The 15351-nt window shown below is 29.6% G+C and overlaps 1 protein-coding gene across 3 annotated transcripts in view; it reads right to left on the bottom strand.

Annotated features, from left to right (window-relative positions):
• The window catches only part of Cdep (Chondrocyte-derived ezrin-like domain containing protein), a 295887-nt gene that overhangs the window by 114584 nt on the left and 165952 nt on the right, over nt 1–15351 (bottom strand). For 2 of the 3 annotated variants that reach the window (XM_085807131.1, XM_085807132.1), the window contains 3 exons: nt 10982–11214; nt 6187–6276; nt 597–730 (listed from right to left, as the gene is read on the bottom strand). In XM_085807131.1, the coding sequence (XP_085663257.1) occupies nt 597–730; nt 6187–6276; nt 10982–11214 (457 nt within the window). The remainder of the gene's footprint in view (nt 1–596; nt 731–6186; nt 6277–10981; nt 11215–15351) is intronic. The other variant, XM_085807133.1, reaches the window with a different exon arrangement.

The following is a 15351-nucleotide window of genomic DNA, read 5'->3' as shown; positions in this document are numbered from 1 at the left end:
TTCTGAATAGAAGTATTTCAAAATTTACACAGCAACCTTAACATATATCATTCTTTTCAAATAATAATTCAAACTTGCTCCAGATATCATAAAACATAAAACCAGATTTCACTATACAATTGATAATATTTTGATAATTAAAACTACTTATTTTGACACTTGTTCAACAAAAGGTCATAATAACAAATCATCATTATTAGTCAACTCATCAGCCAGTAGCTTTCAATAAGTCCAACTGAATACCAAGTTAAAATACATATAAAATTTCCTTCATAAGTTTAACTTTTTTTAACGACAGAAACATTTTTGCCGCTCCCTTCAGCTTAGAAAGGTATACATTATCTGTAAAGACAGTCATCATACTCCTTATTCTGAATCAAAAATTTAGTCTTTAAAAAAGAAATAATTTTAATTAGCTTTGTACATGACTTGTAACCACATAGCATTATTAAAAGGTTTAAAAAAATGAAAAATTTCACATAACCACCCTGCTTACAATATTTCTACTAATTTTAAGAATTGGCTATTGGATAATTAATTTGTTCCACAATCCATTACACTTTAGATGGACTAAGAAATAATGAAGATTACTATACCATGTAGCTAGCCTGTGTTCTAACTCTCTAAGCAATGAACAATGAAATTCATATAAAGGGTCAACAACTGCAAATAATACAGCTAAAGCATCAGTAGGCATATTTTCTTCTTTACTAACTTCATCACGAAACCACTGAAATATGAAACAATAAATATATCAAAATTACATTTGTAAAAGGATACACAAATTTCTCACAATGCATAAAATTATCACATAAAGAGGTAACAGGTGATTTGTTTGTTATAAGGCAAAGTTTAATTTTAATAACATAAATGAAATGTGAAAAAAATTAATAAGGCATAATTTCTAACACAAAAATAAAACTTGGTTTAAAAAAACTTAAATTAAAATACAATAAGCCTTAAATAGACAAAAGAAACATTACATTCTTTAAAATACATTCCATTTATAGAGAGAAAGCAAAGAAAATTTTTGTTTTATTTTATGCAGTTGATAACTATAGTTACTGGCAAAAAAAAAAAAAAAAAAAAAAAAAAAAAAAAAAAAAAAAAAAATTCTTCTGAATATAACAACTATCATCATGAAGTTTATTGGAAAAAAAGAGAGAGAGAGAGAGAAACTGCATTTATTAATTTTCTTCATTTGTGAGATTTGAGTTAAAATTAAAGTAATTTGAGTCTTAAAAAGTTAAATCATAAAGGACATCATTTTGAAAGCAGTTCAGACATTCAGAACAGTTTAATTTAAACAATGTCCGTAACAGATGCCAAATATCAAGACTGCATTTTATGGCCTACGATAAGCAAAAAATATCACACGAATTTATAGAGGGAAATGGATACTTTACGAATGGAGCACTAAAAATCACAGTCGAGACATGAAGCCTTGCTGGTTGTTCTTAAAATTTCACATGCAGCTTCATATAACAACTGAAGAAGCATTAAAGAAAATTCATACTGTAAAAGCAACAACCTACTCAAAAAGCTAAGCAGCATTCCAAACCCACACCAAAATCCAAGGTTGTTCAAATTTGCTCAAAGCATTTTATCATCTACGCTCCACAACATTTAATGGGAAGATGGGAAATAACGCATTTAAATGATGGTTTATAATCGGTAAAAAATGTTTTTTTTTCTTACAAATATTAACACAAGCATACTGCACTCTTATGTTTTCGCATGTTGCTTGGAATATCATGACAAAAATAGAATTCAATAAAGCAAAGAATTAATTTCGTACAGTATACTTCTTTCAGCCTATTTACATTTTAAGAACAGCTATCTATTTGTGCCAAAATATGGAGACAGGTGAACAGTAATTTACATTTTAAAAATCTGCCAGCTATTTCCTCCTGTATTTTTCTGACTTAAACAAAGGAGTTATACTATAATTATCATTTTGCAATACAAAAACTAAAGAAATTCAAAATTATATAAATCTACAATTTGGTTATGGGATAGTGAATGCTCATTAATTCGAATTCGGTTAATTTGAACTAATCCAAAGGGACCCCCAAAACTTGCATTGGAATTAATGTTACAAATATCCCATTCATTTGAAATAAATTTTTATCGCTTCGGTTAATCTGAACAAAAATTTGACAAAAACATTTCTTTTTCCTTGTTTAATGGAGAAAATACATGATGTATTTATTATTTTAGGTGTCAAAATCATCCTTATTAGTTTTCTTTGTAAAGAGGCACATGCCTGCATTCCTAGATTATTGCATTTCCCCTAACCGTTAGTGGATATTGTCCTACTATCCATCTCTTATCTGTGGTTAACGGACAAAGCTCCCTGGCCGAACCTGTTTCCTCGGATTCATTCAGAGCCCTTTATGAATGGGCCAGGTAGGGGGTAAGGGGAGAATCATTTCGTTATTCATTATCAATTTTCTTAGAAATTCAGAAAATACAATCTATACTACAGATTCTAGAGAGCTATGTCAGTTATGACTGCAGTGGAGACCAGTTAATGTGCTCTAGTTTTCCATTCTCAGTGTGTGGTGTAAACATGTAAAAACTCAGGATGTCTAGATGTGGAAAGTACAAACTCTTAAATTTGGAGACAAAAGTAGAAATTTTAAAGAAACTACAAAATGGCAAATGTAAAACAAAGTTATCAGCTGACTGGAATAAAAAAAAAATAATAATAAAAATAAAAATAAAAAAATTAAAAAAAAAAACTTGTCAATTTAGAATTTTAAAAGTAAAGTCAGACATCTGCAAGTAGTTTTTCTATTTCTTTGGATACATAAGCACGTCAAAAACAGCACATTATTAAAATGTGTGCATAGCTAAGTTGCAATAAGAATTTTAAAATACATACAGTGATACTTTAAATAATTCTGTTTTGATTTTAAACTAATAAAGAAACTTTGGCTCATGCTATGTTTGATAATTCAGCCTGCAATTATAAAATGCATTTACTGTGTTAACACCATCTGTTGTGTATCAAAGTCATCCGTCAGTAAGAATACTGGTTGCATGTGCTCAGTGCTTAACTCATATCTATTACCCAAGACATCCAAAAAGAGTGAGAAAGAGAAAGTTGTCGCATCAGTCACTGAGTTGGGGGAAAAAAAAAACTTATAGTGAATATTCAGTATGGTACATATGTGGTGGATCTGGTTAACACATTTAAAATGTCATTCGAGGAAGTGTACTGTTAAAAGAACAAGACAATGAAAGCAACAAACAGGGCTAAAAGTGCAATAACACTGACTCCCAAAATATTGCATGTTAGTGTGGATAAATAAGAAACATTTAGCTCTTTAAATTATCTTTATACTATTATTTAGGAGAAAGGCCAAGCAACAGCTCAGTGACCATAGAAATGCATCCCTGGTACTAGTCTGAAAAAGGGGCATTTAACCCCTTAACTGCCGCGGGCATATATATACGCCTTGCTCAGCCGATGCGTTAACTGCCCCGGGCGTATATATACGCCCTTACAAAATACTATCAGTTGCTTTGTGCTGCTACCCGTTAAACTATTCGCAAACTTTTGGAATGCAACACCAGAATGACCTTGACGAAGTATGTGAAGGAGGATATTATTTCAGAGAAGTGTGGGGAGAAATTGGAGAGAGGGACGTGTCTAAAGTGCTGAAAGTAATGACTGCGTGGTATTGGCTAGTGTTGTTTGAGTAAAACGTATTTTTTTTTTTTTTTTTTTTTTATTCTGTGTCCTCCGTTTTCGTTTACTTTTGTAGTAGGTTCCAGGAATAAAGAAAGATATAACGGATGTTTCAAACCCATTTATCTTTCTTGAATTATTTTTTGATGAACTGCTCGTGCTTTATATTACTACTGAAACTAACCGTTTTGTAGACGAGTATATGAACCAACAACACCTTGCAAAAGAAAAATCAAGAACAATATCGTGGCATTCAACCAATTCAGAACAAATATATGTTTTTATAGGCATACTGATTTCACAAGGTATATAACACTGAAACATGATATTACACTTTACTGGTCTAAAACTGAATTGATCGAAACCCCATTATAGGGACCTTTTTTATTATAAAAACATCATTTTTATTATACTTACATCTTTTTATTAGATTTTTACTCAAAATATTAAATTTTGTGCATGCATTTTTTTTTACTGTTTATTTTGTGAAACTAAACAATTTTTAGAAAGTAAAACTTGCTCTTATTTTCCCCCTAATTAATCGCATAACTACGCGCGGATATGTGAAAAACCGTGGCACTGGGGAATGAATCTTGTATGTTTTCCACGGCAGTTAAGGGGTTAAGGGAAGTAGAGGGTACTTCAATAAATTTAGTAAACAAACTGAAATTTATAGTGCTATGAAACATGATCTGACAGAAGATGAAAAGCTTTAAGAAATAAATGGATAGTGAAGGATCCATGTTTCGAAAAGTGTTAGATTATGATGGAACAGGCTTCTAAGAGAAGATAATACTTAAGAGGGCCAAAACACAAAAGAGAAAACTCCATTGCAACTTAAGCCTTAAAATGGGTTTATGCTTCTGCTTTATGATAAAAGTTAGTGAAGACTGCTAAGCTACAGTGTTTGTTTTAGGTACCACTTTAAAAAATCTATACATGTTTAAACAATGTAATCAAAAGCAGAATCTACATTAAGTGGCTTTAAATTAACATTATGTGTGTAGGTTGAAATTTACTTCTCCAAGCAGATTCATGAACCTCTAATGAATGCTTATCTTACTAAAAAGAATCTACCATTCACAGCTCTTTTATTAATGGCTCAATTCCTGCTCATTCTTCAAGTTTAACCCATTAGCCGCTGGTGTTGCATTGACGCAACGGTCAAAATAAATGCCTATATAAATAAAACTACCTAAGATATTTTATACCAGCAGATGATTTTGTGTAGGGAATATTATGAAGATTACTTCTGTAAAAAATGTTTGCCTTCTACAATCATTTTGTTTATAATAATCTCATACTTTAAGCAGAATTTAAGCAAAATTTTCGACCGGGTATTTTTGCTGAAAATATTTAACGAAAGAATCGCCATCTTTATGAGTGATCTATTTTTAGTCAAGGTCACCCTTTATCAGAACATTACATCAGTCAGATGTTTATATTTGTGTTGGGAAGGAAGGAAACACAAGTGTTGCGTTGATGCAACGTCAGCAGAAAACGGGTAGTCAATCTCCTTTTTTACTCATTCCTTTCGATGTTCTGGTTCATGTTCTGGCTGCTTTAAAAATGCCTATAACGAGGTATCTTGCATTAGAATAAGCCCTTAAAAGATTTTTTGATGAAAAAACAGATGATGATAATGTTAATAATGACCAGAATGAAACTGATAATGTTGATGTTCCCCCAGAAATTGCAGAGACTAGTGATGAAGAAGAGAATGACAATGTTTTAAATAATGATAATGATATTTTATCAAATGATATTGCTGGGGAAGTTGAAATTCACATAAGAAGTAAATTTCAGCCTTATAACAGCAATGGCAGTCATGCGAAAAATTTTAAAAAGCAGAAAACTGAAAACTTGAAATGAATAAAAAAGGAACCGTCAGTTATGTCTCAGGAAGAAAGTAAAGAAAGACAAAAGAGAAACTATAAACAGTTTTTTTTTTAAAATGAAAATAAGAAAAATATTTTTTCTATTTGTTTCTGTGTTAACATCATAGACACAATTTCATTTTTTCAAACATTAAATTTCTAAGTGAAGTTTTGAGTATAAGATATGTTGATTACAAAAAAAAAAAAAAAAAAAAAAAATTGCAGAAAGATGCATCTGATTCAAAGATATAAGCCAGTAGAGGTGACAATGACTATCTCTGCAGTGCTTATAGTCTATAAATTATTTCCATCTCCCTAGTAAGCACAATACACATGAGCAGCTAATAGTAGTTTTCGTTACATTTCTTGTATCGCAAATCGTAGAAAAATTCAGCATACACTGAGTAACACAGTTCTTTTATGATCAAGCTATGAACACCCATATTTAAACAATATTTTTTAGCTAGATTTGTTTAATGACGATTTTAGTTTTCATACTATCTCTACTAACATTTCATACTAACTCTTTAGGAACTGGATAGTATGAAAAATAAATGATTTAGTATGATAACTACATTATTACATAAAAAGTAATGTTAATAATCAGCATACCACATTGATCAGCTCTAAATCTTTCTTATACGTTCTTTCTGTCATCAGCAGTTCTTTGGCAATAAAATAAGCTTTATCTGCAGGCACTCTCTTGATGAGGGAAAAATATTAATTAGAATTTCAGGAAAATTTGTAAAACACACATATCATAACAATTAATGAACATTAATGACACACTTTATGGACGCAACTGCCACTTTTCAAGAATCTCACTTTAATTAACAATAAACAAACCCATATTCTCTGGCGGCATTTACATATTTCATACTGTAATATTCATTTATATTCCTTCATTTATTTATAATGCAGGCAGGTGATATGTATTTTTATTCCATTACATGTTTTAATTAAACAAATGAATAAATTTTTAATCATAAATAATTTTCCTTGCATTCTCACGTAAATAAAACATTTCCCTTGATAATCAAAATATTTAAAATCAAATATCAAAACCATTACAAATTAAAACTGCTAAAATCATTAATTAAAAATGCTTATCAATTTAAAATGACATTTAGTCATTTTTGGCACATGAAAATCAAAAATCAATATATTTTCCTTAAAAAAACTGCAAGAACAATTAAAATATTTAAGCAAAATATATTGCTGTTCAAAAAGTATGAAACAGTGCAAGAAATCAACATATCTACATAAGTAAATGTCATGAAATAAAAAAGATAAAGAAATTTACAGAAAAAATATATTTAGACTTAAAATCTCCAAACAAATAATGCATTTACACAATGCAAATGTTAAAAACAAATGAACAGAATTTTACATTACAAATCTACAAATTCTAGAATCATCATGCTTTATACAATAGAATATGAAAAACAACAGCAAAGCAATCCCTTCCCATCCCTGATGTCACACTGGAATAGTGGCCTACAATTAATAAGACCACAATAATTAAACAACTGAACAGTGTCATTAGCATTCCAGTCACCTTTTACTCTCCATGAACTCAATAAGAAGACTAAGTTGTGACCAGATCATTCTAGCGTAGACTAGAATAAAAAATCTAGGTAAGAAGCTAAGGCTACATCTCCTAGATAGCTGCAACCTGTATTCATAAAGCCACTTGAGTAGGAAAAACTCTGATGTGACTGGCACATGACCATTCCATGTATTAACATAAATTTGGTGGAATAGCAACAAGCCTTAGGTATACTCTCACTTATGGTTGATTGTTTATAAATAAAATCTAGTTTGTTTATAAACTTTGTGGCTCAAAGCTAATTATAAACACTACTCAAATTCTATTATTCTGTTCTCCTATTCAAGCATGTAACTACAGAAGACACTATACAGTGTGACCACAGTTAATATTATCATTCAGATACAGCCATAGAATTGGTGAAGTCCACTCCTTTATATACGAAAATATGGAAAATACATAATTTATTGAGATTAACAATTCAGCTAATGCTATCAAAATACTGCAGAATAATTTTCTTTAAACTGAAGTTAAATCGCCAAATAAAAAATAAAATTATCAAATAAGCTCAAATAGTGCAGAACTTGCCAAATGGCACAGACATGTGACCAAGTAAGGGATTATGAAGCTAAGCAGCTTGGTTTTGATTTAAGACTACCATGTACAAAGCAGCTCATTTGCTAACTTCTGGAAATTCTGACTGGATTAATCAGAATTATCGAAAAACAAAGTGAAATTCCAGATGACCTTGCTTTTTGTGCCAAAATATCTGCAAAGTATCTTGCATGCCAAAAAAATCTGAAAAGGTTCAAGTTTATAAAGCCGTAATCAGTGATAGAAGAAGATAACTACTAACAGTTTTATGAAATAAATCCAAGAACAACATGTGATAAAATTTCTGAAGAAGAAAATAATGAAATTGGTGATTTTCCTACAAATGCTGAGATGAAGGTTGTCCTATAAATATTAGTTATATTTCTATTAAATCCATTAAATTATATTGATATTTTGAAAGACAGTTTCCCCACTGTTAAACATTATCATTTGGTTAATGTTACGAAAGTAGTTCTGGATAAGCATGATCACATTAAGTGTGTCTATTGAGTACATGGCTCATGTACACATCAGTTCTCATGCTTTGATTTAAAACTATCATATCGATTCTTGTTTATCATCTGGTTATATAATGTTTTAGATTTACAAATCAATCATTTAGTAACAAAAATTTTTAAAAGCAGCATATATTTAGAATTTACCAAAGAGTGTTAAGTGTTGTCATACTTTTTTTTTATACTTGGTATATTATTTACATTTACTATACTACTTCTCAAAGTTAAAAGAAAAGTTAAAAGGACAAAAGTTACCATGAATCCCCCCCCCCAAAAAAAAATCATCACACACGTAGACACACATCATTGTAAAATGAATAAAATCATGCTGTGGGAATCCTCATTTACACTTATCCACTGAAAACTCATTACTTAATTTTTTCAATATAAAACATTATCCTCTTTACGTATATATATATCTAGGATGGTGAAGGTTAAAAAGAAATCATAAAACAATAAAATTTGATGATGCAGATAGAAATTTTAAAAAAAATTGAGTAATTAAACACATTTTTGTAAACTGCCTTAAAACTAGGAATAAACGGAATAAATTGATGTTAGTCACATCTTGGACAATTTCTGATAATATTGCAATAACTTGCATTTACTTTGATGTTTAAGGAATTGTGTTTATTTTAGGATTTTTTTTTTATTTTAAATTCCATAAATCGTAAATTAACAACATTAGTTCAAGATTTATCAATAACCTTCGAATAAAATGTCTGCAAAATAATGAGTAAAAGCATTAAATTTAAAAACACAGTTATGAGGGATGTTCATACACTAAGAGAAACTTTCACACCCCTTTCTTATAAAGCATTTATAAGGTATTTTTCCTGCCTTTTCTTAGCATGCCTTTCTGGTGTAGTGGTCAGCATGCTCGGCGCATATTCGAGAGGTCCGTGGTTTGATTACCAGTGAAGGCATTGTTCATTTTTCATGTCTCCTACTTTGAAATAACCTAATGTCTCTACAGCGACACCCAAACTAAAAAAAAAGGTGGTGGATGGTAATTCTTCACCAACAGGATTTGGCGATTGGGTCCCCTAATCCCCAGTCACCCTTTAAAAGTGGGAGTATATAAGGTATTTCTCCTGCCTTCTTAGCATGCTATCGTGGTGTAGTGGTCAGTATGCTTGGTGCATATTCGAGAGGTCTGTTGTTGGATTCCCGGTGACGGCATTGCTCTCATTTTTCACGTCTCCTGCTTCAAAATATCCTAATGTCTCTACAGGTTCAATGCAACTATAACTTAGCAGGCAAACACATGCACAGTTTAAGTTGCCAATAATAGCATAAGTTTTTCTTTCCATCACTCACATTCGAATCAACATATCAGAGCAGAAGGTTGCAAGAGTATTACAGTGATTCATTAGATTAACTAAGAGAAGTATCATTCTGTCTCATATTTATTCAAGACTTAAAAATCAATTTAGAAATGTCTCTCTCATTGGACTTTGCTCTCTTCAATCCACTTAAACAATTTTTAGGAGAGAAGTGCTAATGCAATGAGAAGGTTATTGATGCTCTAAAGAAGAGTCTACATGCAGACAGAAGGCTATTATCCTTGAATTAAGAAGCTTCTTGTATGGTGGAACAAGAGCATTAGAATGTTATGTACACAGCAAAAAAAAAAGGAGGGGATAGTTTTATATCTCCCGTTCTACTGGGCCGATTCACAAAATTCAAATTGCGTTCTTCATGTCTCGAAAGCGCAACTTAGGATATATATCACATTTATGTATAGCTCTATTCTATTCGTGCTTGTAGGCGTGATTCTTTCCAGCATGGTTCTGCGATATGGTGCATGAAATCCTGACAGAGAATATAACTGTTGAAGACAGGAATGGGAATAGGAATCTAGCAGAGTGTGGGATTCAAGTCCCAGACAATATCTACCATGAAGTAATGCACTGACGTATAGTCAAATGCCTGGTGAGCTCAGGAAATGTGTAGTAGACCTAATTGACAGGATAGCAGTTACCATTGTCAAGTTTTCATCTGTTATCAATCTTATGCTTTCTCATATGTCATAGATTGACATACACTTTGTTAACCTAGTCTGTTAAAATTTTTTATATCACTTATATCTAGTATTCTTTGGTTGCCTACCACGCTTCCGATGATGCAACCCCTCTCAACACCCTCAAACAACAATAAATGTATCTTCTGAGGAAATTTTTGTTTGTATTCTTTGGTTATAATTTATTTTGTTCCTGTATTTACTTTTTCTTATACTACACTTACTCTAAAAAAAATTTACAATTTAAAAAAGTATTATTGATTTTTAAGATATATTAAACAATTTTTCAGCAGTCTTCTCTTATATTTATTTTATATGATTTCTTCCTTATTACATGTAATAGCTTTTACCGATAAAAAAATTCCTTATAAATTTCATTAATAGTTCCTGTTCAGCTATTGACTCCCAATCAAACCCTTAATCACTACATACACCATTTAAAATTCCATCGACCCCCAAAGGATCATTACCATTATATGGTAGCTCCTAATCAAACTCTGCACATAAAAGAGCACGATTGAATTACAATTATTATTACGTAAAGCATCACTGTAAAAAAGGAAAAGCTGAAGTAATTCACAGATGTTTCAATTTAGGCAATTCCTTGATTATTTCAAGTGGTTTGAGTGACCTAATTTAAAATGCATGTGGTTGAAGTAAACATATTCAGAGTCTAATGTATCATGTTTTTAAGTGCACCATGTGAACTTATAAAAATAGACTTACTTTTCTTCTAACTTCTGTGTCTGTTTCTGACCGTGGAGAATGAGCTGTACTGCATTGTTCTCTAAGACTACGAAGGGGTGATGTAGGGGACCTACTCATTTCTTCATCACTAGAAATGCCTCTGGTAGATATAGAAGTTGTTTCACTGTGGACATTGCTTCCGCTTCTGGGCTGGCTCACAGGACTGGACAGGTCTTTAGCTGGAGATTGGTAGGGGGGTGGTGATTCAAAAGCTGTGGAAGACAGCCAAGGGGAATTCTAACTACTATCTATAACTACAGATTGACTACTTAGCAGGCAGGAAAAGTTATGTGTTTAAATATGCATCATTCTAAATTGCATAAAATGATAAGACACAAACAAAAGCAAAATTACACTACTCAAAATAAGACTCAGACAAACATTATTATATATTTCTTAACAAAGCAAACAATATATGCAAAAGCAAGTATTTTAAAACATTATGTAAAGAGCCAAACAAAACATAAAAATATTTCATAAATAAAAAATTAGCTGGATTTAATGAGGTTCGAAAAAAAATTAAAATTTGAAAATATCAAAAAAGAAAGTTACAAAATTAATGAAAAAAAAAAAAACTGTGCCAGCTGATATTTGATCATGTAAAACAAAATTCTTTTTTTTTATGCCATTACATGTTCTATCTCAGAAATGTTTATTTTAGAAATAATACAAAGGTGCACACTAGAAGTATGTTAATATATCGGAATATAATAATTAGAATTATATCTGGCCTAAAGTTAAATTCATTACATTTTGTTCATCAAGGACAAAAGATGGGAAGCAATATACTTAACATTAATAAAACTAATATTTTCTTCTGAACTGCAAAATTTGATGAGATTTATAAGTAAGGTAGGTAATGAGAAACTTATCAGGTAAGTACAAATACTTTTAGACACCTTATGATAAGTGAAAAGAGTACTATTCATATCATACTAGCATAAATCTAAAGAAAAATGCAAGGAGTAATATCTAAATTTCCATTTAATTAAATGCATTAAAAATTACATGATAACTGTTTCAAAATAATCTCTCTCTCTTAACAAACTGTAATATTCTATAAGGCTCAAAATTTCAAATGATTAATGATAAAACTATACAACTACCTTTATATGACAGTTTATAAGCATTAGTTTATGAGTAAATGTAATAAACAAAAATCTGTCAATAACCTGGTAAAAACATACTTTCAGATATACATTATAATAAAACCTGGACTATGAAATTTGTTCTTTTGAGGAACAAATTACTTAAATAACAGGCATAAAAGATATATATCTATTTATGAAGCTAAAAAAGCTAAAAAAATTCTACACTTATTGCAGTCTACTAAAAACAACTAACTATTAAATGATTGACATTATAAGATATTTAAGTATTGCAAGAATATGAAACATACATTTAAAACCTCATAATAAAACTTCTATGCAACTATATGAGTTAATTCATAAAACATGATCATAAATGGGTTTGTACTAGACCAACAATGAATTATAACCAATTTGAATTTGTGAGTATAGCACATAAATTTAAATTAAAAGGAAAAAACCCACGATTATTCACAGTAACAAATGGAAATGTTAAAAATATTTCTTTCATTCTGTTGAAAGACAACCTTTAATCTCTTAATGAAAAGTTTATGACAAATATATAAATATTGCAACAAAAATAAAATTTCTTATATCTTAATGCTTATCTTCTTATATCTTAATTTCACTTCCTTAAATTTGTTTATTTTTCAAAAAGAATTTTTGTAATATCCATTGCATCATTGTTGAAAAGCACCATTTGATACCACTTTTCACATACATGTTATAGATTGAAAGGTTGCATTTTAAGACTAAAACTAAATTAGAATTAATAACAACAATTTTATTTAACTTCAAAACAGAATATGCATTTCTGTGAGAATATAATCTCAAAAAGTGCAATATTAAAAGATTTGTCATCGTAATATAATTCTTTGCAGTCAAAATATTTAAAATTTCACCAGCCCAAATTGGATTAAAATGTCTGTCTGGTTAACAGTTTTCTACAGTTGGTCCAAATCAATAATAGATAATTAAGTGACAATAATTGATAACAGATAATTATAGTAGAGAAAATAGCTCCAAAAGAGATCAAATAACAACTTTTAGATAAGTTATGCTAAAGTCAAACATTCACAAATTATATGCACACAGAAATCATTTTTATTTGTTATTACTATTCCTACATGCATACTTCACCATACTTTCATGTCAAGCTTAAAAAAATGAAATAAAATTTAAAACCCTTAAATTTTTTAATGTGTTTCTTAATTAATAGTTTTTTAATGGAGAAGGAAGAAATTAATTAAGTGGTTCAGTTAAATTTTATCTGCAAAACGTAATCAAAGATTTTAATTGCAGAGTAAAAGTTTGATTTACATAAGTTGAAAAACAAGGCATTGCTGGGCAAAAGTGCTTTAGCAATAATTTCAAATAATTCAACCACTGAGAACAAAAGTAGAAATATTCAACAACAACTAATTCAAAATGATACACCTAATTCAATCATACCAATACTAATATATTTTTTAAAATTTAAATACAAAGAAAATATAAAAGAAATATTTTGAAAGCATATTTAAAAAATGGTCACCAAACTACATCATAAAATGACACTTAATGATATAGTACGCTAAAAAGGTTAAAATAAGTATGAAAAATCCAAGTTAATTTTAAAAAAGGAATTACAGAATAGTTATAAAAACTGAATATTCGGATCCAAAAAAAGGAAAATCAAAAATAAACCAATAAAAAAAGGTTTTAGCTACTTGATAAGTTTAAACTCACTATATTTTAATTATAGCTTTGGCACACTTATTTTTTTAATGTATAATGATGAGCATAAAACACAAATAACCACAAAAGAAGTTATAAAAACCCATTTATTTTCAATACGTAATTATGTACATTAAATAAAGACAGATAAAAGAGGACATTGTATAAACCACTGTATTTTGGTATTTTTAAAATCCTACAGCAGAATTGTAATATAAATACTGTTTGTAAATAAAATATAAAAAAATAACAAAAGCAACAATGTAAATACTTAAAAAAGTTACAGTAGTTTTCAGATTATGAATAAAAATATCACTTGTAAATTTTAGCACTTTTTCATGTTATTAAACAAAACACATATACACAGAAAGAATACACCATCTGAAATGTAAGTGCCTTTCTTCCTTTCCCATGGCAGAAAAACTTATACAAAATATAAATATCAATGAAAACAGTATCATTTCTTTTAACAAAATAAGCATATAAAATTTTACAAAGCAACTGCTAAGAATTACAAGATAAAACTCTAAATAAAAGAATCCCATAATTAAAAAGATTCAAAATATTCCCGACTAGCATTTTATATAGCTTTGTGCGATAAACTTTGTGGCACTTTTTAAATAGATATCAATTTAATTAAAAAACAAATAAAAATACAAAATTAGCAAATAACTAAATTTTTTAAATAAATATTAAATTAATCTCATTCCCTCTCATATGAACAATAAAAAATTAAAAGGAATTACCATTATAAACTTATTAATCTATTAATATTTGTAGTATTTCATATATTTTACTGGAAAAGAATGAATGAAAGTTTTAATATAAAACAGCATGCCCCACCCCACACAAAAAAAATTTTTTTGTGTGAAGGTGATACTAATATCTGCCAAAATGATGTAAATGTTTTCATAGCAAAAAACATTTCAGCAAAGATACCCGTTATTTCATTATAAGATAGCATCATGAATTCAAATTTAGGGGAGTAGGAAATACTTCTAGAATTACATAGCGAGTAGGAAATACTTCCATGATCGTTTTCAGACATAGTTTTATTTCATGACACTGAACCTCCAAATATCTGTTTGTAGATTGTAAGTACATAATTTCTCTTAAAAATGTTCTCAAATTGGTACCTCAAAAGACAAAAAAGTTCTGGTTTTCTAAAAGAAACTCATAATTATGAACTGAATCTCACTAATAAGGCATTCAATGAAGTTAAAAGTAATAAAAAATACTTAACAGTGGGAAGGTCTGCTGATGAAAAGGTAATAGCATCAAGCCTTGTTGAAAACATTTCCATTGCCCATAATTCTGAAAATGTAAGTAAACAAAATACAAAAGAGTGGATGGAGAAAGCTTAGAATAATAAAGACTGAATGACTGTCAAATACTAAGATATCCTTAAAGTAGTAACTCAACAGAAGCCAGTACCATAGTACATAAAGAAAAATGAAAATGTCAGTAAAACACAATGTTTGGCCATGGTAGAGCATTACAATGTGTAAACAAGCTGCAAGACTGCATGATTCACGTACGTTCAAG

This window comes from Stegodyphus dumicola, chromosome X1, assembly GCF_044657685.1.
Source record: "Stegodyphus dumicola isolate Sdum_Otavi_A_Nest chromosome X1, ASM4465768v1".
NCBI classification, from domain to species: domain Eukaryota; kingdom Metazoa; phylum Arthropoda; class Arachnida; order Araneae; family Eresidae; genus Stegodyphus; species Stegodyphus dumicola.
The sequence above is the reverse complement of the archived record's forward strand: the minus strand, read 5'-3'. Positions and strand labels throughout refer to the sequence as shown.